This window comes from Scleropages formosus, chromosome 8 (assembly GCF_900964775.1).
Source record: "Scleropages formosus chromosome 8, fSclFor1.1, whole genome shotgun sequence".
NCBI classification, from domain to species: domain Eukaryota; kingdom Metazoa; phylum Chordata; class Actinopteri; order Osteoglossiformes; family Osteoglossidae; genus Scleropages; species Scleropages formosus.
In genome coordinates this window covers 10,231,504-10,255,707 of record NC_041813.1, presented here as the reverse complement: position 1 = coordinate 10,255,707, position 24,204 = coordinate 10,231,504, and the positions used below count along the sequence as shown (strand labels likewise).

At 44.2% G+C, this 24,204-nt stretch overlaps 1 protein-coding gene across 5 annotated transcripts; it reads left to right on the top strand.

The window, feature by feature from the left end:
* Nucleotides 1–2,946: 2,946 nt before the first annotated feature.
* pyroxd2 (pyridine nucleotide-disulphide oxidoreductase domain 2) lies at nt 2,947–16,686 on the top strand. Of its 5 annotated transcripts, XM_018766056.1 has the most exons (16): nt 2,947–3,121; nt 3,828–3,847; nt 4,136–4,229; nt 4,382–4,455; nt 7,200–7,355; nt 7,680–7,833; nt 8,114–8,175; nt 8,298–8,395; nt 8,595–8,736; nt 9,024–9,158; nt 9,257–9,329; nt 9,469–9,625; nt 9,765–9,919; nt 11,988–12,094; nt 12,441–12,561; nt 16,228–16,686. In XM_018766056.1, the coding sequence occupies exons 1-16, from the start codon at nt 3,022–3,024 to the stop codon at nt 16,296–16,298; spliced, it is 1,719 nt and encodes a 572-aa protein (XP_018621572.1). In that variant the 5' UTR covers nt 2,947–3,021; the 3' UTR covers nt 16,299–16,686. The 5 variants fall into 5 exon arrangements, with proteins under 5 accessions (XP_018621572.1, XP_018621573.1, XP_018621576.1 ...); XM_018766057.2 differs by lacking the exon at nt 3,828–3,847 and having other exon boundaries at nt 3,021–3,121; XM_018766060.1 differs by lacking the exons at nt 3,828–3,847; nt 4,382–4,455 and having other exon boundaries at nt 3,044–3,121.
* Nucleotides 16,687–24,204: the final 7,518 nt, after the last annotated feature.

The following is a 24,204-nucleotide window of genomic DNA, read 5'->3' as shown; positions in this document are numbered from 1 at the left end:
TGGAGCTAAAGCACTATTGCACCTATACTGTGATTTGACTAAATTAAAGAAAAAAATGTTGTATACACAGACACAGATGCTATGTAACAATGAAGCTGTACAGATATTATTTTGGAGTTGCGTTTGTCAAATGCAGTAAAATACCAACTTCTTAGTTATGGGGAGGGCATCAAAACTTTATCAATATTACGAATGTCCTTAATTGCAGGCACTTCTATTACACCCCCTTAAACCTACAGTCAAAGGGAGGTCTCAGATGTATTGCATGACACTTATCTAGATTTTCTGCTGATATGATGGTGGAAAATATTAAACTTTCAGTAAAACCTTTACTCCAAGAAATGCAGAAAATCACATCATTTAATGTTTTCAGTTGAAACAAAGTTGGCTTGTATAAAAGAAAATTCCTGCAAAAGTACAAGTCATGTAGCAATTTTGAGAATTATCAATCAGTAACATATTTGCATTTATTTATTGCTTAAAACACATTAAAACAATATTCAGTTTGCATTCCCAGTTTCCTTTTTTGTCTTGCATAGTCCACCAACTTTAAAATGGCAAAGCTATTTCCATCTGGTTGGGGGTGCGGTGGTGCAGCGGGTTTGGCTGGGTCCTGCTCTCTGGTGAGTCTGGGGTTTGAGTCCCACTTGAGGTGCCGTGTGATGGACTGGCGTCCTGTCCTGAGTGTGTCCCCTCCAGCCTTACGCCCTGTGTTGCCGAGTTAGGCTCCGGCACACCACGACCCCGGTTGGGACAAACAGCTTCAGCAGATCATGTGCATCTATTTCCATATGATTTCCTTTTATAAGGCTTTCCAGGTGCAGTACTGCTGTACTTTCTCCATACTGCCAGTCTCCAACTCCTCTGGTTCAACCATTAACTGTGCCCAGAGTCCCGCAGAGTGGAGGCTTACAGTGCGGTGCGTTGTTTCTCGGAGGTACAGCAGCACTCTTGACAGATTTGTGTCTCTGCTTCTCTCCCCAATATCCCTCAGTCGTCATTTCCACTCAGTATAATTTTAATTATTCTGAGAAGCTTCTCCAGAGTCTCTCACTAACCACAAACTCATTCCGAAATTACTCTCATATCCTTTGTTGTAATAATCTATTATAACCTAATGCCTGTAACCGATTTTGCAGGGATTTACTGACTTATACAGCAGTGTAGAGGGGGGTGCGGTGGCACAGTGGGTTGGACCACAGTCCTCCTCTCCAGGGGGTCTGGGGTTCGAGTCCCGCTTGGGGTGCCTTGCGACGGACTGGCGTCCCGCCCTGGGTGTGTCCCCTCCCCCTCCGGCCTTGCGCCCTGTGTTGCCGGGTTGGCTCTGGTCCCCCGCGACCCTGTATGGGACAAGCGGTTCTGAAAGTGTGTGTGTGTACAGCAGTGTATTACTTAGCAATTGTGAGTATATACAGTACTTGTATTTATATTATTATACTTATAATTCCTTCTATTAGGAATTATTGCTAATGTATTGTATTACCTTGCAAGACCAAGAACTCAGAGTAGAGCCGCTTCTCCTCTGCATTGAGAAGAGCCAGCTGAAGTGGTTTGGGCATCTGGTAAGGATTCCCCTTGGGTGCCTCTCTTTGGAGATATACCAGGCATGGCTGACTGGGATGTGACCCCGAGGTCAGCCCAGGACCCGCTGGTGAGATTATATAATAACAGCCGTGGGCACTGTACCCGCACTTTCCTCCTCTCTGACTGTTCACTGCTTAAAATCAACATCATATTGCTTTCAGCATAGCCCAATGTTACTATCACTTTGTCACACTGATTTTTACTAAACATTGTATTTCTGACATCTAATACAGTTCAATTTCTGTAATGCATGTCACAGTGGCGTTCCAGCGCTGTTTGGACATGATGCTTTCGACACGTTACTCATTTACAAGTCATTTGACCAAGATCTTCAGACTGTTCTACACACATTGCATTTCTGAGGCATAAAAAAAGACGCAATTTCAAACGTAAGCTGTTCTGATGGCATTTTCACAAGGTTACCACACTCGTTTTTCGAAGAAAACCTAAGTGTATCCCGATGTCTAAACCCAATGAAAAGTTGCGTTCATGCCACTTTCAGCGTTGACTCAAGCTTAAAAAAACTGCTTATGTTAGATTAGAAACTTGTTATGTCAGGCTCAGATTCCACGGTTTAGAGTCAGCTTTCACCAATGTTCTGAGTGAAACACAGCTTCATAGCAAGGCTGACGTCTCCACCTTTATTTCCAGCTCCGGAAGTCTGAAGCGTTGCCACATTTTTCCCCGTTTGCACCGAAAGACAACAACATGTTGCAATTCCATATAACAGCTATTACATCAGTTTTTTTTTAAAAAAATAAACAGTTAAGTATAAAAAGGAAATATGTGGAAAAAGTGGGAAAATAAGATTGCAACGAACTAGTAGGAGGCAGCATAGACAAGGGGGCGTGACCCCAGTGTATAACTCCGTTTAGGACATTTTGCTGATACGTTTGGTTCCCATAACTGTTAATGTACCACTGAGACAGAGTCCAGATACACACACTCAGTGGATCTATTGTTTCAGTGGGTCACCATAATAACGCCGAAGTCCATCGTCCCTCCGGACTCTACTAGAACAAAGGACAGAGAGTACAGTTCGCGCGGGAGAGAGAGTACCTCCCTCTGCTGACCAGGGCGAAGGATTGTCGGACGCGGAAGTACTATATTTTCTACAAAATTCTGTACATTTCGTAACATTCACAAATCAAACAGAACAATCCGCTTAAATAAAACTTGCGACGACTCCAGTATTTAGAATTAGAGAGCGTTCACCCTCTTCCTTGAACAGCACAGATACTGAGAGAGATAGTCATAGACATGAAATTTTGATTGGCCAGATAAAATGATTTACAGAGGTTTCCGTGCATACGATTGGCTGCATATATAATTATTGGCTAGTTTTCCCTTCATGGCTATTTTTATACCAATGGGACTGGCACTTGTGGCCTTTGCATAGCGGTGCCAGAGACTGTAGCAGGTTGGCAGCTTGCAGCGATGTGGTCTCGTCGCGCGTGGTGTGGGCTGAGACCCGCTACCCGAGCGAGTCACGTGACAGCGCTTAAAACGCGATACGATGCAGTGGTCGTCGGAGGAGGTAACGTTACGCCATTGCTTAGTGCATATTCTCAGAGAAACCTTTCAACACTGGCACACAGCGGACAACTTTTGATACGAGTTAAATACGATCGCGGAGGGGGTGCAGTGGCGCAGTGGGTTGGCCCGGGTCCTGCTCTCCGGTGGGTCTGGGGTTCGAGTCCCGCTTGGGGTGCCTTGTGACGGACTGGCGTCCCGTCCTGGGTGTGTCCCCTCCCCCTCCTGCCTTACGCCCTGTGTTGCCGGGTAGGCTCCGGTTCCCCGCGACCCCGTACGGGACAAGCGGTTCTGAAAATGTGTGTGTGTGTGTGTGTGTGTGTGTGTACGATCGCTAGGTGGTGTGGTCATATGCATATTTACAGTTTGCCACGTGAATGGTTTTGCATGTTGGCACGAGATACATTTTAACCCATAAAGTTCATGTGGAAAGTTTAGACGGTTAAACACTCGCGAGTATTTGACCCCACACTCTACAGAGGCAAATTCATAACTGGCTGTCCTTTGATCTGCAGTTAAGGACTGTGTTTAATACTTTTCCGTGTCTTATCGTCTTTTTGCCACCACCAGATTGCTGATTTCACATTCATGATTGTCCCTGTTATTCGTGGCAAATGTGGCAGAGAGACGTTGTGCTTTTTACCCCGCCCCCTCCCTTATTTGTTTAAGCATTATAGAACTATTTCATTCAGTCTCATTTTACTTTGCAGGGCACAACGGGCTGATAGCAGTAAGTTCAGTTGCATCCTGGTCAATTCCTTACACCTTAAACACATGGAGACTAACCACATGATATGATCCTCAATACAAAACGGAGTTATACATCGGGGGTCACGCCCCCTTGCAATGCCTATGATGCTGCATTCTGAGTTCTTTGCAACCTTCTTAGGATACTACAAAAATAAGTTTCAGCTAGCCAGAAGAACTACCGCCAATCTTATGAGCTGATTCAGAGTAGGCCATTTGCTTGATCCCAGGACCTGTCTGAAGAGCCTAACGATGATCTGTTTATGCCCAGGCCGCATACCTGCAGAAGGCCGGCTTGGAGACTGTTGTCTTGGAGCGCCGTCATGTGCTTGGAGGAGCAGCTGTGTCCGAGGAGATTATTCCAGGTGTGTCTTTCTCAGAAGAGCCTGAGAACACGTCCTCTGCTTGATCTTCTCCATATAGGTTGTGTACCCTTGCTGTTCAAGCCTGTTATTAGTGCATGTAGGGCCTTCTATCCATTTTTTGTCGCTCATTTGGCTGTTTATATTGTCTATAGGATTTCGCTTTTCCCGGGCCTCTTACTTGCTCAGCCTTCTAAGACCCCATATCTACAAGGACCTACAGCTTCAGGTGACTGTGACCTCAGGATGTGACGCAAACACGGACGTGTTTTGCTGTAACGTCTGGACACGGACATAAAGTGCATTTTTATCAACCATAGAGTACATACGCACGTGTACACAGTTCAAACCTGGAGATAAAGTGCATGAGTGATATGGAATAAGATACACAAAGTGTTCTTACAGTAAGTGAAACTGTGGCATGAACAGTTAACATAAAGACATGGCTTCAACAGGGTGATACAAAGGACTGGTATCGACAGGACAGGAGCTCAGGACTGGAACAGAAACACACTGGAGAGTAACATGAGAAATGGGTCAGTTGGCAGGACTTGTTACAGAATCACAGAGAAAGTAGTAAAGAGCTTATCAAGAATTCATAAACTAGTCATGTGTCTTTACTTCCTTTCACAGGGCTGGGAACTGATTATGAGACTAACTGAAAACAGGTGTATTTGGTTAGTTGCATGATCTCAGGTGGTGCCTGTGTTAAACAGGGATTTTACCCTCTGAGGTCGTGACAGTTAGGACAGGGTCTGTTGCCAACGTGTTTGTAGTCACAGTGAGAATACCCAAATCATTGGTGATCATTCTCTTCTGATACATTGAAACTCTGTACCACAGCATATTTTTTAAAGGTCTTGCATGCAGCACATCACTTAGACAATAAAAAAATATCAATCTAAAAAGTCTCAAAGCTAAGTTTTTCTTAATATAGTTCCAGGTATTCCTGAATAACTGTTTCTCAAAGACCGGAGGACTACCTGTTGTGTTATTATTGTTCATACATTTATTCATTTAGCAGATACTTTCGTCCAAAGCGACGTATATCTTAGCAAAAGTACAATTCATGCATTATATTAAGAGAAAGATACATAGCTGCAGACATGTGACTCAAGTAAACCTAGTTTGTTGCCTACCACTTGCTGCACCGAGGTTCATTGTTCAAGTAGGTGCATAAAACACAGGATAGACAAATCCTGATACCCTCCTACCAATTTTTTTTTTTTTTTTAAATATTGAGATACACAAGCAAACAAAAACAATGCCGGAGTAGTGGCTGAATAAAGGCTTTATCTGGTGATGCTCATGAAGTTCCGGTGCATGAATATTTACACCGTACATGAGCTGGAGAGATCTTGAGTGCCGTGAAACCTCATGCTCCTTTGTGTACAGAGGTGTAAGAATGATCAACACCACTGAGGAGACAAAATTTCACTCAAAGGACAGTCAACTTGCAAGGCAAATAAAATCAGTACTACAAAGTTACAACAGGGCACTGTGCTTGTCAGTATGAAGGGCCTAAGGGTCTAATGCTGATGTTTCTCTACGTCACACCTAAAACACATAGATGAGTTATCCTTTAACCCTCTCAGGACCAAATTAACACTAGCAGTAGGAAAAATCTGTACCAGCTCATGCTAGTTTGCAACATCTGCCTGGCAAGGGTTAAATCAATTTAGTATAACCTGAGGTGTTAGTGCACAGCTTAACAGGGTACTAATTACTTTGGGTGACTGCATTTTATGCTAGCTGTTCTATTTTTCTTCATTTAGTGCATCTAGTGACTATAGGTAGTGTTTAAGGATACGGACTTTAACCTCAAGGTTACTGTTCTGTCTCTACTCTGCTGCCTCCGCAGTAGTTGTGCCACTTACACTGAATTATTCTAGCAAAATATCGGATTATATGAAGTGAACCAATTCTGTAAGTTTCTTTGGATAGAAGTGTCATTAAGCAACACATAGATATAATTAAAAGCAGGCAAGTCTACTGAACATTACCCCGAGTTCATCATCCAGGAGAACAGTGCTGGTCGTTAAAGTGAGCAAAATGGCTGTACATATTTTAAAATGTCAGTTAAATTTCTAGACAGTGCTGTTAATCGTATACTCTTATTAATTTAGCTGACGCTTTTCTCCTAAGAAATTTCCGATTTTAAGGTTGCAGTTATTTTAAGCTTACAATTATATACTTATTTATACAACTGGAGCAATTTAGGGTAAGTAGCTTGGTCAAAGGTACTACAGCCAGAGGTGAGGATCAAGCTTGTAATCTTTGAAAATAAAGGCACTAACCACTACACTACCAGCTGTCTCCATGTAAGTGTTATTATCTACAAATTTCTAAGTCTGAACTGTGATATTACTCAGTTGGTGAGGAAAATAATTATATTGTCATAGGAAAGGGTTCTTTTGAAACAGGAAGGGAATGCATATGTGTTCCATTGCATTTCCTCATGGCTTGCATGTGAATACATGACATCTTATATTTGACAAAGAACTGTGATAACTGATACATTCATAACTCATTGATGTTGAATTTTTGCTTTTCAGATGGTACACTTTGAAATGCAGTCATGTTCATTCATTTGGTTGATGCTTTTCTCTGAAGCATCTTACAATATTAAGTTACTTATTAACTGTTTATCCATCTGGGTAATTTTTTACTGGAGCAATTCAGGGTAAGTATCTTGCTGAATGGTACTACAGCTGGAGGTGGGATTTGAACGTGTGAGCTTTAGGGCCACAGGCAGCAGCTGTAACCACTACACTACTATCCACAAGATTGAAAAGTTTAACTAGATAGTCTTAAGTACCTTGTACCCTGTTCAAGACTACAGTCTGATTGTTAAAATAAGATTCTACGAGTCAGCACGTGAGCTTCTTAAATTTTTAACCCTCTTTTTAAATCTGACATGTAATCTAAATCCTGCTTATTTTTCTCATGTGTCCAAATATTTTTCCTTTTTAGAAACATGGGCTGAAAGTCTACATGAGGGACCCCCATGCCTTCACACCAATGCTGGAGGAAGGTGTTGGTGGGCGTCCACCACGTTCTCTGCTACTGGGGTCTGACTCAGAGAAGAACATGCAGGAGATTGGGAAGTTTTCTGAAAAGGATGCAAGAGTAAAGATATTCACTGCTGACACTGATGCAAATTCACAGATGCTTGCTTTTTGGCTCCAGTTTTTGTGTCATGTTTGTTTAATGACTTTATTTTCTTTGCAGCAGAATTGATAAATGTTTAAATTACCAATTATATTTAATGTTACACTGTATGGAACACATACAGTTTAAATTCAGTGGCTTCTTTTAATGGTCAGAGTAGAAATAGTCTGCTTGTTTAATCTTTGTTTACCTAATCTTTTTGTAATCTTCAGTTTCAGGACCATGTTTGAACTAGATGTTGCCTGTTTCTCTGGCCGATGCCTCTGGCTTTGTCTCTGCTAGGCCTATCCAGTGTTCCAGAGTCATCTAGAGAAAATTGCTCGTGCTATCAGTCCTCTCTTAGATGCCCCACCTGTGGATGTAGCTGCGATTAATGAGGGATCTTTGAGGAGGAGAGTGGCTGCTCTAAAGACCTTGAGACCCCTGCTGCAGTGTGGTATGGATGCCCAAGTCCAATATGGAATACACCTTACAGCAGTAGTGACAAACAGTTGCAGCTCCACATGCTAGTCTACGTTGCCTCTATTTGCTGCCTCAACTGTACAGCTGGAAATTAACTGCAGTTTTTGGTCATTTTAGCAGTGACATTGGGAAGGCTTTGGCAGGCTTTCCTGTCTTCAGAGATAATGACCTGCCTCTATTGCAAGCACCTTAATGACCTCAGGGTACCAAGGAAAAACCACAGCAGATACACCATGTGCTGCTTATGTCAACAGGATTACAGCTGGGAAAGAACCTTCCAGATTTCTACCAGCTCCTAACTGCACCAGCAATGAAGGTTGGTAATAAGAATGCAGATTTTTTTTGTTCAGTGATGAGCAATGGGTCCAGCATCGTGTAATGTTCTTCTTTTTGAGTACTGAATGGGTGCTGTGTACCATGTATGTATTTGACATCCAGGTATTAAACTGCTGGTTTGAATCAGAACCGCTGAAAGCTACGCTGGCCACAGATGCAGTGATTGGTGCTATGGTGAGCCCCAGAAGCCCTGGCAGCGGGTGAGAGGTCATGACTACTGTTTTCCACCTTCCTGTTAATTATCGCTTTGGGCGTAAGGTTCATATATTACATTCCTGGGTACCACAACTTAATTTAGGATTTAAAAGTTTAGAAGGAACTTGCATAACTTTAGTGCATTCAGAGGTCTTTTGGACTGGGATGTACAACATTGTTGTCTAACGTTGTCATGATCGGCAGCTATGTGCTCCTGCACCATGTGATGGGGGAGTTGGAGAAGGAGCGTGGAGCCTGGGGCTATGTGGAAGGGGGTATGGGAGGTGTGTCAGATTCTATTGCCAGTTCTGCACGTGCCCATGGGGCATCCATCTTCACTGAGAAGGTAAGAACTCCCATGGACCTTTCCATTTTATCAATAAGTCTCTTGCAGCAATGGTAAGAATGCAAAGTTTTCCAGAAAGAAACTTTCTAGAGTGTGTAGTGAAAATGCACACACCCTACAGTGTTTTATCATTGGTGAGTGCACAGGAACAGGCAAGATGTACCTCCCCACAGGACAAACTTAATATCCTCCTGCCTCAGTTATAGAAGGCACGTTTTTCTCTTTGATATTGGTGCAATCACTGACCCTGAATTCCTGGGCCTCTTTGTTTTTTGTGTACCTTGTAGGAGGTGACACAAGTGTTGGTTAATCAGGATGGCTGTGCTACAGGCATTGTGCTGAAGGATGGCTTTGAGATCCACAGTAAAGTGGTTCTATCTAATGCCACGCCACATGTGACCTTCGGGCAGCTCACGCCACAGGTACTGCTCTCTTACAGTGTTTTGCTGAACTGTAGCTGTAACTGTAACATCCCTGGTGGCCTTTTTCACTAACTCTGCTCCACTGGAAATGCCTGCAGAGCACGCTGACTCCAGATTTTCTTAAAGCAGTATCTCAGATTGACTACACATCTCCTGTCACCAAGATTAATGGTAAGCTCTGGCTCTTCTGACAAACACAATTTTTACCGAATTCCCACAGATCATAAATTATGCTTGATTCCTTTGCAGAGAGCTGCATCCCTCTCACCCAAACAATGTTTCTGCTGCTAAATGTGCTCCTTGCTTACAGTTGCTGTGGACAGACTACCTAATTTCCTGGCTGCCCCCAATCGCTCAGACAGTTTGCCAGGCCCCCACCACCAATGCTCCATCCATATAAACTGTGAGAGTGTAGATGTATTGGAGAAGGCCTACCAGGAATGTAAGCATGGTCGTCCATCTACAAGGTCAGCAAGATACAGCACTTGGGCATACGAATTTTGAGAGTGAACTGCAGTAGAGTGCCTCATGTTGTTTCCTGGAGCTGCTATGCATTGCACTAAATCGTCCTTGCCATTGTTATTCATGCCTTGTTTTTTATGCAAGACCCATGGTGGAGGTGTGCATTCCGTCTGTACTGGACCCCACTCTGGCCCCTTCTGGCTGCCACGTTATCTCCATCTTCTCCCAGTTCACCCCTTACTGGCTGGAAGGAGGGCGTGCCTGGACAGAGAATGACAAGGAAAAGTATGCCGACTCAGGTAAAAGTCCATGCCAAGTGGACAGTAGGGGGCGTTCTCCAGCCGCAGCTGTGCTTTTTAAAGCAGAGCTACCAAAAATGCATTTTGCTCATGAAACATGAGTTGTGGGATATTTTTACTTTTATTTGTCTCTCTCTGAGTTTGTTTCCAAAGTAATATTTTCTCATAACACAGGTGGTTATACAAAATTGAGCATGTGGGACTTCGTTCTTCCAGCTTGACCTGAAGGAGAGTATTATGTAGAGAAGGACTGCAAATTTAAGTACAAATAACAGTGATTTGCAGATGTAATTTAAACTTTAATTTTCTTAACATGCTTGAACAGTATCACTTCATTGAGTCGAGATTAGTCTCTCAGAAGTACAAGATACAGTGGGTTTTAATATCCTGTCAACTGATAAATGTCTTTAGCAGCCTTGTATGTAAGTGGTGAGCAAGTTTCTCTTACCTGCTGCAATATTCAGTCACATGGCAGCTGCAGAGAGGAAAGATGGAGAAAGTGAAAAACAATGCATACTTTACATCCACATACTCTCCATCTATTAAAACTGAAGATTAAAGTAGAAATAGAAGCTGTTGAATATTTGACGGATCAAAATTCGCAGTACTCACCTGTGGAATCTTTGCAAAAGCCACAAACAGGAAGAAGCCACATTTCACAGCTAATAAGACTTGTTTAATTATATTGAGTTAGTATAGTTAAGAATATGGACTTCCACCTTGAATGATGCCAATTCATATTTTATTCTCCATTCTATTACTGTTGTGGCATATGTTGGTTTAATACCCCTTTGCAGCTTCTTTGTTAACATGATTTTTTTAGTGATTGATGACTGCAAACACTTTCTTTTTTTCTCAGTTTTTCCAGCTCTGTATTTTGACGTAGAACTACATAGTGTTCTATGTCTTTCTCCTCAATGTGTGGGGGGGGTAACTTGGGAATTGCCTGTCATGAAAAAATGCAACGCTTCTCGCCGCTACTGCTCGCAAATGAAAAGACACAGAGGGATAGTGCATATACCGTTGGACAGAGGAAAGAACACCACATCAAACGAGATATGAACGGGTGCTGCCGGTTCAGCCTGAGCGAGCTGGCACCATTGAGAAAATGTCCCTCATTTGGCTGGTTATGGAGTTGCTACACGTTGCGTTACATGTCATTACGTTTGAACCACGTCATAGCGTTGGCGTCAGCACGTCAGCTCGTCGCTAGAGAGCAGTGCCATCGGACATGTATCGCGCCGGCAGGAAAATGACAGACACCAGCCAAACAAAACACTGGCTGAGCGACAACGTGAGCAGCGTGTGCGGGAGGCTGCAAAATCGCCTCAGGTGGCCTCGGAGCCTCAACCATCGACTTCTCGCGTACCCGACATCGCCGTGCAGCATGAGCCCATATACGTGGATGAAGCAGCGACTGACCTGATATTTGGCCGAGTGGGTCGAGGCTCACCACCCACACGTAGTTCTACGTTAAGACATGCAGCATAGCAAAGTTATGCACCTCTGATTTTTTTTTTTTATGTTAATCATTTTCAAATTTTTCTTGTTTTTGTAATCCTGTACTTTTATTCAGATTATCCAGTATCTGAAATAGAGGTCTGAAATGGCAAGAATGTACTTTATTTTAATGGATGTTGAATGAAATGATCTGCTGTCGCATTTGACTTCAACCTCATATGAAGAAAATGTTTTTTATTTTTGGTACAGTATGTGTCGTTCTAAGGCTACAACACCGTGGCCTCACAAATAAAATGGAACTATAATGCTTCTAAAGTGTGTGAGAATTTTAGTTTTTAATACACACACATTTTCTGAACCACTCGTCCCAAATGGGGTCGTGGGGAACCAGAGCCTACCCGGCAACGCAGGGCGTAAGGCTGGAGGGGGAGGGGACACACCCAGGATGGGACGCCAGTCCGCCGCAAGGCACCCCAAGCGGGACTCGAACCCCAGACCCACTGGAGAGCAGGACCCGGTCCAACCCACTGCACCAACGCGCCCCCCTGCTTTTTAATAATCTTTATAAATATCTGTTGTTTATATGTATGTCTTGTTGATCCTGCAGTCTTCAACTGGATTGAGTGCTATGCTCCTGGTTTCAGAAGCACCATAGTGGGCAAGGAGGTCCTGGCACCCCCTGACCTGGAAAGGATTTTTGGACTCACAGGAGGGGTGCGTTTACATACCACTGCCATTTATATCTCTAGTTAAACATGCAGTAGCTGGGTATTTTGGAATGTGTGGCTGATAAATTATTTAGGACAAATTTCAGTGAACACACTGAAAATTGCTGTTTCAGAATGATTGCAGTGACACATTGGAAAGATATTCAGTTTCAGAGATGCTTCCAGTATTGCTCTTGGAGTATTTTTGAGTAGCTTCAGATATAACCCTCAGCTTCTTTTACCTTTTGCCTCCTGTTTTTGTTTTTGCTAAAATTTGAGCTAATAAACTTTCTTTAAACATTTTATTAATGAGCTACTAATCAATTTCATTTCCTTTATTCCCAATCCTACAGAATATTTTTCATGGTGCAATGTCATTGGACCAGTTGTATCTGGCACGACCTTTACCTTCTGTCTCCAGCTATCGTTCACCAGTCAAAGGTCTTTATCTGTGTGGCAGCGGATGCCATCCAGGTTTGTCATTAAATTTAAATGGTTAATGAAATGTTTTTTTTTTTTTTTTTTTTTTTTTTTTGCCCCTTCCTGGATTGGGACCTTGTTTGTGGTGGAAGGGCTTATGTCATGAGGAGCAGTATGCTCCTGGTAGGGTCTCCCATGGTGACTAGGTCTGGAGGGAAGATCTAGACTAACATGATCTGAAAAACCCCTAGGTTCAAGGTTCAAGGTTTATTGTCATAAGTACAAGTACCGTGTACAAAGTCCTATGAAATTCTTGAGTGCTTCCCCACAGACTATGAACAAAACCAATAGATAGACCTGCACAAAAACAAAACAATAAATAATGCTAGTAACAGTAACAATAAATAACAATAGATAGCCAGAACACCTAAAAGTGAGAATATTTAAACTGACAAAGCAAGTAATGTGCCTATGGCGAATGTAAACAAGTAAACGTTTACCCTGCCTGGAATAGGGTCACCGGGACCTTGTGGTAGAAACTGGCTCTTGGCATGTGGAATGTTACCTCACTGGGGGGAAAGGAGCCAGAACAGGTGCAGGAAGTTGAGAGATACCAACTAGATATAGTTGGGCTTACTTCCACTCACAGTGTTGGCTCTGGAACCAAACTCCTTGATAGCGGGTGGTCTCTTGCCTACTCAGGAGTTGCACAGGGTGAGAGGTGCCAGGTAGGTATGAGGATACTCACAAGCCCCCGGATGGCTGCTGTACAGTTGCAGTTTGTCCCGGTGGACAAGAGGGTCGCCTCAATGCGACTTAAGGCTGCAGAGAGGAAAACTTACTGTTATGTGTGCTTATGCACCAAACAGCAGTTCAGAGTATTCGACCTTCTTGGAGAGAGTAGCTGGGGTGCTGGACAGGGCCCCACCTACAGACTCCATAGTCTTACTGGGTGACTTCAACACTCAAGTTGGCAATGACTGGGAAATGTGGAGGGGGGGTGACTGGGAAGAACAGCTTACCCGATCTAAACCCGAATGGTGAAATGTTATTGGATTTCTGTGCTGTTCATGGTTGTCCATAACAAATACCATGTTGAACACAAGGATGCTCATAAGTGTATTTGGTACCAGAGTTCCTTGGGCCAAAGGTCAATGATTGACTTTGTAGTTATTTCATCTGACTTGAAGCCACATGTTTTGGACACTCGGGTGAAGAGAGGTGCTGAGCTATCAACCGATCACCATCTGGTGGTAGGCTGGATCAGATGGCAGGGAAAACTGATGGACAGACCTGGTAGACCCAAGCACATAGTGAGGGTATGCTGCGAACGACTGTCAGAGGACCCTGTCCAGAATGATTTTAACTTCCACCTCGATGAGAACTTCTCCCATGTCCTAGAGGAGGTAGAGGACATGGAGTCTGAATGGACCCTATTCAAAACCTCCACTGTGGAAGCAGCCAGGCGCAGCTGTGGCCAAAAGCTTGTTGGTCAGTCAAGACCGCAACCAGAGAACCTGGTCGTGGACACTGGTGGTGAGGGAAGCTGTCAAGCTGAAGAAGGAGGCCTTTAGGGCCTGGTTGGCTCTGGGGAATTCTGACTCAGCAGATAGGTACCGGCAGGCATAAAAGGCAGCAGCAGCTGCAGCTACAGAAGCAGAATCCAGAACATGGGAAAAGTTTGGAGAGGCCATGGAAAATAACTTTCGGTCGGCATCAAGGAGGTTCTGGAGTTCCATGCGGCTCCTCAGGAGGGATCGGAGGAGGGTCCATCCGGCTTTGCTTAGCAAAGGTGGAGAAACTTTGACCTCACACGAGGACATTGTTGGGAGGTGGAAGGAGCACTTTGAGGAACTCCTAAACTCGAGAGATATGCCTCCCCTTACAGGAGTCAGGGCCAGAGGCTTCCGGGGTATCAAAGTCCATTTCCCTGGTGGAAGTTACTGAGGTAGTTGGAAAGCTTCACAGTGGTAAAGCACCGGGGGGTGGATGAGATTCACCCAGAACTGCTTAAGGCCCTGGATGTTGTGTGGCTGTCATGGCTGACATGGCTGACATGCCTCTGCAATGTTGCATGGACCTCGAGGACAGTGCCTTTGGATTAGCATACTGGGATGGTGGTCCCTATCTTTAAGAATAGGGACCGGAGAATGTGTGCCAACTATCGGGGTATCACACTTCTTATCCTCCCTGGTAAAATCTATGCCAGGGTGCTGGAAAGGAGGCTCCGGCCAATAGTTGAACCTCAGATTGAAGAGGAACAATGCAGATTCCATCCTGGCCGTGGAACAGTGGACCCTCTTGCAGATAATTGAGGGGGCATGGGAGTTCGCTAATCCAGTTTACGTGTGTTTTCTGGACTTGGAGAAGGCCTACGACCATGTTCCCTGAGAAATTCTGTGGGAGGTGCTTCAGTAGTATGGGGTGCCGGGGCCACCTCTGCAGGCCATTTGGTCTCTGTACACACAGAGCAAGAGCTGTGTCTGCATACTCGGCATTAAGTCAAGCCTGTTCAATGTGAGTCTTAGACTCCGCCAAGGTTGTGCCTTGTCTCCACTCCTGTTTGTGGTTTTCATGTCCATGAAAACCACATGTAGGGGCCAGAAGGTGATGTCTCCACTTTTTGCGGATGATGTTGTACTTTTGACACCGTCACATGGATGCCTCCAGCATGCACTGGAATGGTTTGCAGCCGAGTGTGAAGCAGTCGGTATGAAGGTCAACACCTCCATGTCTGAGTCCATGGTTCTGTCACGGAAAAGGATAGCATGCTCACTTCAGGTAAGGGGAGAGAATTTGCCCCAGGTGGAGGAGTTCAAGTATCTTGGGGTCTTATTCATGAGTGAGGGGAGAAGGGAGCGTGTGATCGGCTAAAGACTGGGAACAGTGGCAGCAGAAATGCGATCACTGCATAGGACTGGAGTGATGAAAGGTGAGCTCAGCCATAAGGCAAAGCTCTCCATTTACCGGTCGGTCTACATCCCTACTCTCACCTATGGTCATGAACTCTGGGTAATGACCGAAAGAATAAGATAATGGATACAAGCGGCTGAAATGAGTTTTCTCCGCATGGTGCTGAGACTCACTCTCTGTGACAGGGTGAGGAGTTCGACAATCCAGGAGGAACTCAGAGTAGAGCCGCTACTCCTCCGCATTGAGAGGAGCCAGTGGAGGTGGTTCAGGCATCTGGTAAGGATGCCCCCTGGGCGCCTCCCTTCGGAGGTATACCAGACATGGCCAACTGGGACGAGACCCTGAGGTCAGCCCAGGACCCGCTGGAGAGATGATATCTCCCAGTTCGCCCTGGGAGCGGCTGGTGATTCCCCAGGTTAAGCTGGAGGAAGTTGCAAGGGATAGGAACGTCTGGGCTTCTCTGCTCTCCCTTTTGCCACCATGACCCTAGAAAATGGATGGATGGACATTTTTTGTGTTTTGGAACATTCAGAAGTGTTTTATAATTAAAAACACTTTCAGAAGCATTGTGACCATGAATTTATCATCTTTTAGCCCTTTCGTGGGTTAAAAGTGACATTTCTTCTACTTTTTATACATGGTTATATATGGTTTATATATGGTTTAATAGTTTTCATTGTTTTCACACAGTGTTTGTTGTGACCCCAAGAATTCAGATCCAGGTCTCACACAAGTCTGGTATGTGAACCATAATTACTCTTGGCAACCCTGAATTTTTTTTTGTTTTGTCCTTTTTTTGTGTTTCAGGTGGGGGAGTGATGGGCGCTGCAGGTTGTAATGCTGCCCTGATGATTTTGGCTGACTTAAAAAGAGGTTGAGGTACCTGGGTTGATCTTGACAAAGAGGGACTGCCTCTGTCTGCATCAGCCTTTCTCAGTTAGACACTGTCAAATTAAATTAACTTTGTAATAATAACCTGCAAGTAATCACCAGCATCTAACGGATTTGGGTAATCAACTCAAATATTTCAGATCTTACCATTATATTTTAACCATTATATTTTATTTTCTGCATGTGGGTAATGCCTTAGAAAAAGTTTTGGATTTATAAATGCTCTCCTTATTTTGGTCACTGTCGAGTGATGACCTCTATCTTGTCAATAGATTTGCATCAGTAATTAGAGCCTCATTTAATCTCCACAGCACCAAAATATCATAGCAGACTTTTAACACACACACACACACACACACACACACACACACACACACACACACACACACACAGAGTGGCTGAAGATGCTTGTCCTGAGTGGGGTGTCAGCAAGCTGAAGCCTAACCCGGCAACACAGGGCGTGAGGCTGGAGGGGGAGGAGACACACCCAGGACGGGACGCCAGTCCGTCGCAAGGCACCCCAAACGGGACTCAAACCCCGACCCACCAGAGAGCAGGACCCAGCCAAGCCCACTGCGCCACTTTGCCCCCTATCAGACTTTTAATTATTTTTTAATTAAAATCAGTTTGGTTAATTACAGAGAATGTACAAGACAGCTCTTTCTTTTTTAAGATGATAATTTTGTCCAAAGTACCAAAAAATGTACCTATTAATACAAAAGATATTTCACAGGATATTTTGCTTATGCAGAGTACCTTTCTGAAGGATACCACTTCAGGGTTCCTCTGGCTCTTGACTCTGCAGACTTCCAGTTGCAGGTCTAACTTTGAACTATAAGGTTCCAGAGTTCATCTCCACTAAATGGAATAATTCAATGCCATAAGGAAATAATTTTTATTAAATAATTGCTTCATAAGGAAATAATTTTTCTCATAGCTTACTTTGAAGAACTGCTATGGCACCAGATGGAGTAACAGACACACATAACCTTTATAAGATGACCTCTTCTTCACTTTACATACAAGTGGGGGAAGAAATAACAACTTCTAAATGAAAAAACTTACATTACATTTACATAGGTTTACATTTATTCATTTAGCAGATGCTTTTGTCCAAAGCGACGTACATCTCAGCAAAAGTACAATTTATGCATTACATTAAGAGAACGAAACATAGCTGCAGACACGAAAGTCTCAAGTAAACCTAGATTGTTACCTACCACTTGCTGCACCGAGGTTCATCGTTCAAGTAGGTGGATAAAACACAGGATAGACAAATCCTGATAACCTCCCACCAGTTTTTTTTTCTTAAATATTCTAAGATACACAAATAAGAAAGTCCAATACCGGCATAGTGGCTGAATAAAGGTTGTATCAGGGGATACTCATGAAGTTATGGTGTGTGAACAGTTACACCGTAAATGGGCTGGAGAGATCTTGGGCGAAGTGGATCCGGAAAAGGTGAGTTTTCAGACCCTTCTTGAATATAGACAGAGTTTCCACAGTTGTGAATGACAGGGGAAGGTCATTCCACCACAGTGGAGCCAGAACCGAGAACCTCTGAGCTTTACCTTTCGTGTGCTGGACTTCTCATGAACTTCTGACACTTAGATACGATTTCATGAAAGGAAACAGAAGGTGTTCATTTCATCAGTATAAATGAAACCACTGCTGAGTGTGTTTAGCAATGTATCTAAAGAATAGGCATAATGTGGTAGTATAGCAGGACAGTGGGTAGTGTGTCACAGCACCGTATGTTCAAATGTGGGTTTGAATCTGTGTGCAGAGTTTTCATCTTTTGTGTAGGATTTTTCTGGGTACTGTGGTTTCCTCACACAGCCCAGTGCTGAATTGGTGACTCTAAATTGCACTGACTTTGTTACATTGCGGGCTATGTGGACCCACCACCTGTAAGGTCCAACATGGGGGTTGGGTGCAGTGCCTTTCAGGCAGCAAGAGGAGGCAGGGTGGCGCATGGTGTCGCGGACCCTCACAGCAGAAACTGGCTCTTGGAACATGGAATACCACCTCACGGGGGGGAAAGGAACTGGAACTCGTGCAGAAGGTTGAAGGATACCAACTAGAGATAGTTGGGCTCACCTCCATTTACAGTGTCGGCTCTGGGACCAAACTCCTCGATACGGGGTGGTCTCTCTCCTACTCAGGAGTTGCACAGGGTGAGGGGCACCAGGCGGGTATGGGGATACTCACAAGTCCCCGGCTGGCTGCCGTACAGTTGCACTTTGTCCCGGCGGACAAGAGGGTCGCCTCAATGCGACTTAAGGCCGCAGAGAGGAAAACTTACTGTTATGTGTGCTTATGCACCAAACAGCAGTTCAGAGTATTTCACCTTCTTAGAGAGAGTGGGTGAGGTTCTGGATAGGGCCCAACCTACAGATTCCATAGTCTTACTGGGTGACTTCAACACTCAAGTTGGCAATGACTGGGAAATCTGGAGGGGGGGCGGGGGGGTGACTGGGAAGAACAGCTTACCCGATCTAAACCTGAATGGTGAAATGTTATTGGATTTCTGTGCTGTTCATGGTTCTCCATAACAAACACCATATTGAACACAAGGATGCTCATAAGTGTATTTGGTACCAGAGTTCCTTGGGCCAAAGGTCAATGATTGACTTTGTAGTTATTTTATCTGACTTGAAGCCACATGTTCTGGACACTTGGGTGAAGAGAGGTGCTGAGCTGTCAACTGGTCATCTGGTGGTGAGCTGGATCAGATGGCAGGGAAAACTGATGAACACACCTGGGAGCCCCAAACGTATGGTGAGGGTGTGCTGGGAACAAGTGTTGGAGAACCCTATCCGGAATGATTTTAACTTCCACCTCTGTGAAAACTTCTCTCAGGTCCCGGAGGAGGTAGAGGACATGGAGTCTGAATTGACCCTGTTCAAAACCTCCATTGTGGAAGCAGCCAGGCGCAGCTGTGGCCAAAAGCTTGTGCATGCCAGTCATGGCAGCAACCTAAGAACCCGCTGGTGGACACCAGTGGTGAGGGAAGCTTTCAAGCTGAAGAAGGAGGCCTTTTGGGCCTGGTTGGCTCTGAGGAATCCTGACTCAGCAGATAGGTAACAGGCATAAAAGGCAGCAGTAGCTGCGGCTACAGAAGCAAAACCCAGAACATGGGAAAAGTCTGGAGAAGCCATGGAAAATGACTTTCGGTAGGCATCAAGGAGGTTCTGGAGATCCATGCAGCGCCTCAGGAGGGGTCGGAGGACGGTCCATCAGGCTTTGCTCAGCAAATGTGAGGAGATTCTAACGTCAAATGGAGACATTGTCGGGAGGTGGAAGGAGCACTTTGAGGAACTCCTACACCCGAGAGATATGCCTCCCCTTACAGGAGTCATGGCCAGAGACTTCCGGGGTATCAAAGTCCATTTCCATCGTGGAAGTCACTGAGGTAGTTGGAAAGCTCCACAGTGGCATGGCACCAGGGGTGGGTGAGATTCACCCAGAACTGCTTAAGGCCCTGGATATTGTGTGGCTGTCATGGCTGACACGCCTCTGCAATGTTGCATGGACCTTGGGGACAGTACCTTTGGATTGGCATACTGGGATTGTGGTCCCTATCTTTAAAAAAAAGGACCGGAGAATGTGTGCCAACTATCGAGGTATCACACTTCTTATCCTCCCTGGTAAAATCTATGCCAGGGTGCTGGAAAGGAGGCTCCGGCCAATAGTTGAACCTCAGATTGAAGAGGAACAATGCAGATTCCATCCTGGCCGTGGAACAGCAGACCAGCTTTTCACCCTTTCACAGGTAATTGAGGGGGCATGGGAGTTCATTAATCCAGTTTACGTGTGTTTTCTGGACTTGGAGAAGGCCTATGACCGAGTTCCCTGAGAAATTCTGTGGGAGGTGCTTTGGGAGTATGGGGTGCCAGGGCCACTACTCTGGGCCATTCGGTCTCTGTACACATGGAGCAAGAGCTGTGTCCGCATACTTGGCATTAAGTCAAGCCTGTTCAATGCGGGTGTTGGATTCTGCCAAGGCTGTGCCTTGTCTCCACTCCTGTTTGTGGTTTTCATGAACAGGATATCAAGGCCGCAGCCGAAGTCATGAGGACATTCTGTGTGAGGGCCGGAAGGTGATGTCTCTGCTTTTTGCGGATGCTGTTGTACTTTTGACACTGTCACATGGATGCCTCCAGCACGCACTGGAACAGTTTGCAGCCGAGTGTTAAGCGGTTGGTATGAGGATCAGCGCCTCCATGTCTGAGTCCATGGTTTTGTCATGGAATAGGATGGCACGCCCCCTTCACGTAAGAGGAGAGAATTTGCCCCAGGTCGAGGAGTTTAAATATCTTGGGGTCTTATTCAAGAGTGAGGGGAGAAGGGAGCATGAGATCAACTGCAGGCTGGGAGTAGCGGCAGCAATGATGTCAAGCACGGCCAACTGGGACCAGGCTCTGAGGTCAGCTCAGGACCCTCTGGAATGATTGGGCCTGGCAGCAGCTGGGGATCTCCTGAGTTGAGTTGGCAGAAGTTGCACAATCCTAGCTGGATAAGCTGCCTGGAAACTGATGAATGGATGGTTTGTTACATTGCTGTGCTATATAACAAGCTGAATGATAGTAGGAAGTCCAGTATAGTAAAATTGTCTTGATCTTGGACAAAGGTGTCAGCAACATACTAATTAATAGGAAAAACACTGGTTAGGCACTTGATTACCTCCATGTGTCCAATCAAGCCTAATTTGTACCGTCCCCCAATTTTTCTGTATAACTCTAGTGAGTATTTTTGCTGTTTTTTTTTTTGGTTCATAAAATATCTGACAAGTTACCTGATATATAGACATTATTGTTCGGAGTATGAGTTCTTTTTCATGTAGTTTTCCCAAACTTTTGTCTGTCCAAGTTTTGTGATAGTGTCAAGGAAATAAAATGGCAACCTGTATGTAATGGAAATAAAAAGCAATCAGAAGCCGAGAGGATAGTGTTTTGCTTTGTTTTCTGGCAATGGATTTGGTGCCTCGACCCCTTTAACGGGTGGCCTGCTTGGCTGGAGACCGGCCACGGTGAGGGGTATCACATGCTGGCTACCCTGCCAGGCTACCGTCATGAGTCATTCTTTTAATCTGGTTTATGTCAGTCTGGTGCTGAAAGGTTTGATCACTATAGGGTTGTGATGAATGACGCTGGATGGTTGCACTGATAAGTTCCTCCAGGGACATCTGTACACATTGTTTTGTCCTCTTCGATACGGTGAAGTGTTTCTAATAAAACTCGCTACTGTGAATATGGTCGAACATTGGTGGAGGTCCACGGGCTGGTCTGGTACGAGATGCTGTGGTTTTGGGAGTTTTTTCTGCGGTACATAGTTTGCAAAAAAAGAAAGTTTATATTGCTTCAGTGCTGTTTAAATGAATATACATTTTGTATACTTTAAATATATTAAATTTTTTATTGATTGGAAACGAATGTATAGAATATGATTTCTGTTTTCGTCATTACACCCACACTCTGGTTTCAGACATAACTATGTTTCTCCAAACTGAGCAACTTTCTCCATCCAATCAAAGTTACCAGATCTAAACCTAATTAATTTGTTTCTGTTCTTCAGTCTGGTGTGTCAGAGAGGAGAGTGGATGATTTGTTTTGTGTCAGCAGCACAGAAGTTGGTGACAAACTTTGATCAGATGCGCTTGTCACATGAAAGGCCTGCCTTAAAGCCATCAACTGCCTGTACTGAGAGAAAGCACAAAGCAAGGCTCCCAGTTTCTTTCTTCTCCCTTATATACGTGATTCTCCACAGCTGGGGGGCACATGACTCCATGGGTGAAATGTATTTAAGATGACTTCCTAACACAGCCAGGCATACAAACCAGGCGGTGGTTTCAATCCAGATGCTGTGACCGCTCATCCTAAATAGCCATTAGAGATATTTCTGTCTGTCTCAGTACCGGTGACTCAGAACCAATGTTTTGTCTGTGTGCGTTTTGACCTGGCTTTGTGATGGAGTTTACTTCCTGAGGTGTGGGCATGTTCACCCCCCGGTTACCGTCTCCAGGTCTGTGGTTGAGCTGCTTTTCTTTGCTTCCTCAGGGAAGATCCCAGAAATGCAGCCAAAGACAAAAGCTTTGGCCAAAACAGTAATATTACAAATCCCATTTCTGGAAAAGTTGGGAAAGTTTCTAAAATTCTGTAAAAACAAAAATCTGAAATTTGAAAATTCTCTGGAAACTTTATCTGACAAAAGTACAAAGAAATAATATTTTAGCTGACCAACTTGATTGTATTTTGTAAATATAAACAAAATTAGAATTTGATCCCTGCAACACACTCAAAGTTGGGACAGAGGCAAAATAAGAGAGAAAAGTTTATAGAATATTCAAGTAGCACAGTTTTGCAAGATTCCTCAATAAGCAGATTAATTGGTAACAGGTGAGGGTATCATGATGGGTACGAAAGGAGCATCCACTAGAGGCACAGTCTTTGTAAGCAAGAATGGGTCGTGGCTCACCACTTTGTGCCAAACTTCATGAGAGAATTGTCAGTCAGTTCAAAAAGAAAATTACTCAACACAAGACTGCAATGAATTTAGGTCTTTCACCATCTACAGTACATAATGTTCTGAAAAGATTCAGGGAATTAGGAGAAATCTCAGTGTGTAAAGGGCAAGGCCAGAAACCACTAATGAATGTGTGACCTTCGAGCCCTTAGACAGCATTGCATGAGAAACTGTCATGCTACTGTGATAAATATAGCCACATGAGCTTAGCAGTACTTCGGAAAACCGTTGTCACTTAACACAGTTTGCTGTTTCATCCAGAAATGCAACCTGAAACACGCAAGAAGGAAGCCATACATCAGTTTTATGCAGAAACGCCGCCGAGTTCTCTAGGCCTGAGTTCATCTCAGATGAACCGAAAAGCAGTGGAAACGTGTGCTGTGGTCAATTAAGTCCATGTTTCGGCTTGTTTTTGGGAAAAATGGACGTCAAGTTCTCCATGCCAAAGATGAAAAAGACTATCCAGACTGTTATCAGGTGAAGGTGCAAAACCCAACATCTGTGATGGTATGGGGGTGTATCAGTGCCCATGGCATGGATGACCTGCATATGTGCGAAGCTACCGTTAATGCTGAGATGTATATTAGGATTTTAGAGAGACATATGCTGCTATCAAGGCAACGTCTTTTCCTGGGAAGTGCATGGTTATTCCAGCAAGACAATACCTGGAGTTGTTCTGCATGTGCAGTGTGGCTTCATAAAGACAGAGTGCAAGTGCTTGACTAGCTTGCCACCAGTCCAGATCTGTGTCCTATTGAAAATGTATGGCACATTATGAAGAGGAGAACCAGACAATGGCAACCACGGACTGCTGAGCAGAGGAAGTCTTGGATCAAGCAAGAATGGACAAAAATTCCACTTGCAGAACTGCAACAATTAGTATTCTCAGTTCCTAAGCAAAAAGTGTAATTAAAAGGAAAGGTGATGTAACACGGTGGTAAACATGCCTCTGTTCCAACTTTTGTTGAATGTGTTGCAGGCATCAAATTCTAAATTTGTTTATATATACAAAATACAATTAATGTTATAAATATTAAATTAATTGGCCAGTGAAAACAATTTAAATCTTTGTACTTTTGTCAGTTAAAGGTTCAAGAGAATTAACAAATCACTGATTTTTGATTTTATTGCATTTCAGAAAATATCCCAACTTTTCTGGAAGTGGGGTTTGTATTTTATTACAGGTATGAAGGCTGGGTGTCTTGAAGGGACTATCACTATGTGCTTGATGTGCTGTGATGTTGAATCCAGCAATGGGCATTTTGAATGACTTACACATTCTCTAAGGGTTTGTGAGCGACTGGAGATTGAAAAATGTTATGGCAGAAAGGGTAGGGAAAGTAAACCTTCTCAAAAGCCATTGTGGGA